Source organism: Thalia democratica, unplaced genomic scaffold, assembly GCF_965202585.1.
Source record: "Thalia democratica unplaced genomic scaffold, ktThaDemo2.hap1.1 HAP1_SCAFFOLD_1097, whole genome shotgun sequence".
Taxonomy (NCBI): Eukaryota; Metazoa; Chordata; class Thaliacea; order Salpida; family Salpidae; genus Thalia; species Thalia democratica.
Genome location: NW_028140015.1, coordinates 23,965 through 29,964, shown reverse-complemented (window position 1 = coordinate 29,964; position 6,000 = coordinate 23,965). Strand labels below are relative to the sequence as shown.

At 29.1% G+C, this 6,000-nt stretch overlaps 1 protein-coding gene across 1 annotated transcript; it reads left to right on the top strand.

Moving 5' to 3' along the window:
* The first annotated feature begins 971 nt into the window (after positions 1–971).
* Positions 972–5,471, top strand: LOC145847794 (DNA-directed RNA polymerase III subunit RPC6-like). The gene is made up of 4 exons (XM_082953714.1): positions 972–1,038; positions 2,318–2,520; positions 2,750–2,964; positions 4,916–5,471. The coding sequence occupies exons 1-4, from the start codon at positions 1,004–1,006 to the stop codon at positions 5,438–5,440; spliced, it is 978 nt and encodes a 325-aa protein (XP_082809840.1). The 5' UTR covers positions 972–1,003; the 3' UTR covers positions 5,441–5,471.
* The last annotated feature ends 529 nt before the right edge of the window (positions 5,472–6,000 follow it).

The window sequence follows — 6,000 nt, the reverse complement described above, 5'->3', positions numbered from 1 at the left end:
TCATTATATAAACTAAGTATTACTATAAAAAGCCAACCTTGCTAATAGATTCTAAATAGGATCTCTTTGTGATATTTACTTAAGTACTGTTCAATAAGTTTTACAATTCATTACACAGTTTAATATATACAAAGTAAACACACACTATAAAGAATACATAAACATAATAGTTGATTAAATAATACTCAGCTTAAAAAGAGTTAACAGGTGGCTTCGGCTCACCATTCTACCAAAAGCAACGTTTATTCAAAGTTATAATATTAAGCATTGAGAAATTAATCTTTTTTTGCAATCTCTTCTCTTATACAATTAAGAAAGCAGTGAAGCATGCATTACTGCTACAAAGTATTTTCAAAACCTGGAAGAAATTTAGAAAACCTAAAGAAGTTTTTCAAAAAATCAGTCACCCTGGTTGTAATTATGAAAGCTGAAACTAATAATTTAGGATGTAAAATTTATTTAAAAGTTTAATATTTTTAAAGAAATTAAGTTCAGTTCAAGTTACTAAATTGATTTAACTGGTGAGTTTTAATATTAATTTTTTTAGTGTGTTTTAATAGCTTTATTTAGTAAATTTAATATTTTAGTGTTGTTTTGCTATTTAATATTTTTTTTACTTTTCCCACATATTCCAAAATACCCAATTTAGATAAAGAGATAAAGACATAAAATTTACATTCACATTTTTTTTCTATACTAATATTTTGGCCAGTTAAATTTTGTTTGACTAAATTAACAGTTTTCCAAGGCCATGCTTGCCATATATTTTAACCAAGTTGAGAGTAATTACCTGTAAAAAATGCAACTACAATGTTTAAACAAATTGTTCAATCAAAAATAAGTAGTAGCATGTTTGCAAAGTATTGTTGACATTATGACCAAACTTGACCTTTTTATTAAATATTAATATAACTTTGGTAACAAATTTCTTTTAAGAATTTTAAGTAAAATAAAATGAACATATTTATAACAGACTAGTTAGTAAAAAAAAGTAAAATTAAAAATGAATAAAACTCCAGTGGAAAATAAAGTGGCTGAGTAAGTTTTATATTTTATTTCAATTTAATATTTTATACTAGATTATAATATTTTATATTTTATTAGTCTTTTAAACTTAAGTTTTATAAAACAAACTTTAAAAAGTTGATCATAATGAATTTTTAAAATCACCATTTTTGTTTTTTTTATCTAAAATATTTATTGTATAAATGTTTTAAATTATAACAACCAAAGTATTTTAAAATATATAAGGAATGTATCTTCAAAATTTCAGCTTATAAAGTGAAGAAGAAGGTATGTGTTTAGTTGAATCTTAATTTTTAAATAAATTAGATAATGAAAAGTTTGGTCTTTAAGTTTGTATCATACTTTTTTAATACAAAAATGACTATAAAAATCCTATTTTCTGTACAAATTAGTTTGTAGTTTGAATTTTCAAATAAGTATCAATCTTAAGGGTATGGGGGGAGATCCAAAATGTTTTTTTTTACTAAAAATAACATATACTTTTATATGACAGCTTTAAGTACATACTACAAGCTAGTTTTTATAGAATTAAAAATCCTATTTAATTTTTGAGATATTGTAGTTCTTGTAAACAGTTTCCAACACAAAGTGGTCAATTTTCTTAGAAGTTTAAAAAAATTACTAAAAATCTATCTTTTCCAACTCTCCTTCATTTTTTGAGCTAGAGACCTAAAACTTTCAGGAAAATTTCCTTTTAAAGTTTAAAAGATCTTGAACGTTGAGATTTTTCAAATACTAAAAAAATTAAAAACTTATATAAAAAAAAAAATTGTAGGTTTTTTTTAATTAAAAATTTTATTTTCAAAACTAAATATTCCGAGATTCAATATTTTTTTAATTTAATAACAAACTTAATTTTGAAGAAGACTGGTTAAAAATGAAGGAGATGATAGACTTACATTGAAATAGTTTTTTTTTTGCGTTTTTGGTTTGCGCCTTCTATTGGGAACCTATTGAGGTTACCGACTCTAATTGCTTGTATTTCAAAAACTATTTTGAATTTTTTAAACAGTTAAAAGTGTCTGATAGCTCAGATAACTTTCTACAAAATAAGATCATTTGTAAAAATCAAGGTGGACCCCCCAATGCACTTAATTAAAAAACCATGTCCCCAACCCCATGTGTTTAACTCAGAAATTATGGCTAAGTTACTAAAAAATAAAGAATGTAAATATTGTTTCTTATATTCTTAAGCCATTTTACCCAAATTAATAACTTACTCAATTTAAGTAAGCATTTACTACCCGTACAGTGTTTTATAAGTGTAATGTGAGGTATGTATAAATTACAGGATGGACAAGGTGAGTGCTCGTAAGATGATCACTCTTCTGGGTAAGAAGCATCCAAGAGGGTTTGGTTTTGACATGGCAAAAGAACACGCGGGAAATAGTTTCAATTTGAAAGTTTTCATGGATACCTGCAATCAAATGGTACAAGAGCAAGTTCTTGCCATTAAAACAAGTAACCAGGGAAAACCTATATTTATTTTGTTGGGTTAATATTTGTTAATTATAGTTTGTAATATTAAGTTAGTCTATGGTATATTGCTTTTATAAGACTCAAAAATTAGTGATTAACATTGACTTTAATTACTAATTTAAATACTTACTAGACTATTTTAACTTGACGAGATTGAAATTTTGTCTGTCAAAATGATTGTTGTAAAACATATATTTGCATTTTGTTTTATTACAACCCAAATGTTAATTATTTATTCAAAAAGGCAAGCAAAGTGCAGGAGCAAGAAATTTGTCGCCTGAAGAGCAGAGTGTGTACAACATGATCAGGGAGACGAAGGGGATGGGTAAACTGATGTACCATTTGAACCAGGAGACTAAAATGAACGCATCGATCAACGCGAAGCTTAAGAAGATTGTCGAGTCGCTCATCAGCAAGAGACTCGTGATGAAGGTGCAGTCTATCAAGCATGGAAAAAAGGTTGGAATGTTTCAATTTAATTGATTTTAATGTCCGGAAAAACAATGTGATTTAGCTTTTAACAATTGTAATTTTTAAAATTATTTACTTTAATAAAGTGGTTACTGATTTTACAGGGTTACCAAAAAACCTGGTTGAAAATTTATGTTGAAAAATCTGGAAAAACTGGGAATTATGAACTAAAATCACTAAAAAAACTGGAATTTTAAAGAACTTTTTACATGTGAGGTAATGAAATTTCAATTAGAAATCTATCATAAAGTAAATTTTATTAAAAACAATTTAATTAAAAAACAAATTTAAAGTAGCTTTACAGTATTATTTTAATGTTTTATACTATTTAAGACAGTTTTTACCATAGTTTTATAGTAAAACAGACCAAAAAACTTGATTATTAAAAAACCTGAAAGAACTTTAAAAAACCTGGAAAAATTTTCAAAAAACCTTCAGCAACCCAGTAATTCGAATAAATTGTTTGAAGTTTGAGCATATTAAACTTAGACAATCACCAACATTTGTAAGACAAGGTGGCCACTAAACCTTGAATTCTGGGAAAACTTTTGACAATTTAGGATAAACAAACCTGGAATTTTGAACAAAAATTATTAAATAACCTGGAATTTTAAACATCTATTACATTTTAAGTAAGAAAACTTTTATTTGACACAAAAAATAGCTTTACAGTAGTTTTTCAATGTTGTTATACTATTTAAGACAGTTTTTTACCTTAAACTTAATTTTAAACTAAAACAAGATCCGAAAACATGTTCTTTCAAAAAACTGGAAGAAATTTCTCAAAAATTAATGACCTGGTAAGAATGTGTGATTATGTTTACAAATCTAGTATGTTGCAATTGTTAAACAATCAAGACAAAAGGGTTGATCATCAAACCACAAGTTTTGGTAGACTGAGACCGGTTTCGTCCTTATTAGGACTCATCAGTCAGTCACAACGAAAAACCTGCAGTCGTCAATCTACAAAAGGTTTATGATGCTTTCACATGAAGCAACCGTTTGCTGAAAATGATCAGTGATCTCAGCATTGTTGTTTGCCGTGCAACGTTTAAAAACATTGTTCACTAGGCAAGACATCTGATACGCTCGTTTTAGTACGATCAACAAAAACACCGGCGAAAGTCAGCAGAGCAAAAGCCTGAACTTTCGTTTGCAGTGAGACAAAACTACATTTTTGTATAAACTTGAGCTTGTCTCACGGCAAACGAAAGTCCAGGCTTCTGCTCTGCTGACTTTCGTCGATGTTTTTTTGACAATCAAGACATTGTGATTTCATATTGAACTTTTTGATATTACAAACCAATACAGTAGATACCATGCATGTTTGTTAACATACAAGTTTTATATATTTTGAACATATTTGTTAACATACAAGTTTCTATAGATTCTGTACATGTTTGTTAACATACAAGTTTTTATAGGTTTTGTACATGTTTGTTAATATACAAGTTTTTCTAGGTTTTGTACATGTTTGTTAACATACAAGTTTTATATATTTTGAACATATTTGTTAACATACAAGTTTCTATAGATTCTGTACATGTTTGTTAACATACAAGTTTTTATAGGTTTTGTACATGTTTGTTAATATACAAGTTTTTCTAGGTTTTGTACATGTTTGTTAACATACAAGTTTTATATATTTTGAACATATTTGTTAACATACAAGTTTCTATAGATTCTGTACATGTTTGTTAACATACAAGTTTTTATAGGTTTTGTACATGTTTGTTAACATACAAGTTTTTCTAGGTTTTGTACATGTTTGTTAACATACAAGTTTTTATAGGTTTTGTACATGTTTGTTAACATACAAGTTTTTCTAGGTTTTGTACATGTTTGTTAACATACAAGTTTTATATATTTTGAACATATTTGTTAACATACAAGTTTCTATAGATTCTGTACATGTTTGTTAACATACAAGTTTTTATAGGTTTTGTACATGGACTCGCAAGTCGAACCGGACGAGTCGCACTTCGGAGGAGCCTGGTACGACGAAAACCAGGAGTTCGACTCGCAACTGGTGAAAGTTGTGAAGGAGCTGGCGTGGAGCAAGCTGATAAAACAGAAGGAAATCGCCGACACCAACTACAAGCACGACCCGTTGATGCAGATGCGTCAGTCGGTGGTGACCGCTGAGGACGTGATCAACTACTGCAAGAAGTTGCACGTTTTCAAGAACAACTTCTCACCGTCGGTGCAGGCCATGGAGGAGATACTGAACACGTTCTGTCAGACGGGCGAGGCGGAGTACAGGGAGCACAGGAGCAGCTACGGAGACGTATCAAGGGAGTACACGCTGGTGGGAAGCTTCGTTGATGATGGATCGGTGATCACGCAGACTCCGTGTGGGTTGTGCTCCTTGTCCGATCAGTGCGCCGTCGGTAATCTGATCAGCCCGTTGAACTGCGCGTACATGAAGAACACCCTGGACAACCTCGATTATCTGGACTGGTAACCTCGATTATCTGGACTGGTAACCTCGATTACCTGGATTGGAAACCTCGGTTATCTGGACGGACAACCTCGGTTATCTGGACTGGTAACCTCGATTATCTGGACTGGTAAAATCGATTATCTGGATTGGAAACCTCGGTTATCTGAAAAATAATCTGGATAACATTATGTTGATTGATAGTTTGATTGATTTGTTTAGGTAAAAAATTTTAGTTGAAATTGTGTATGAAATTTTTGATTTATTTTAAGTGTCTTTTGCTTGCATTATTTTAGACAATAAACTTAAAATTTAAGTTTGATGTTTAGTATCAAAAAGCAGTAATAATAAGATGTTTTTTAATTTTAAAATTTTCTTTTAGATGTATTTATAAATTCTGTTAAAGTTTAGTTAGAAGGTTTTATATAAATGTACTTAAAACTTTAAAACAAATGTTTAATATTCTAAGATTAACAATGATAATTGCAAGTTACTGTTCAACTCTAAACGTATTTGTTACTTACTTAAAAAAGTTTTTAATTTTAAAATGATTTAACTTTAAGCTTGATTATATTTAATTTTAT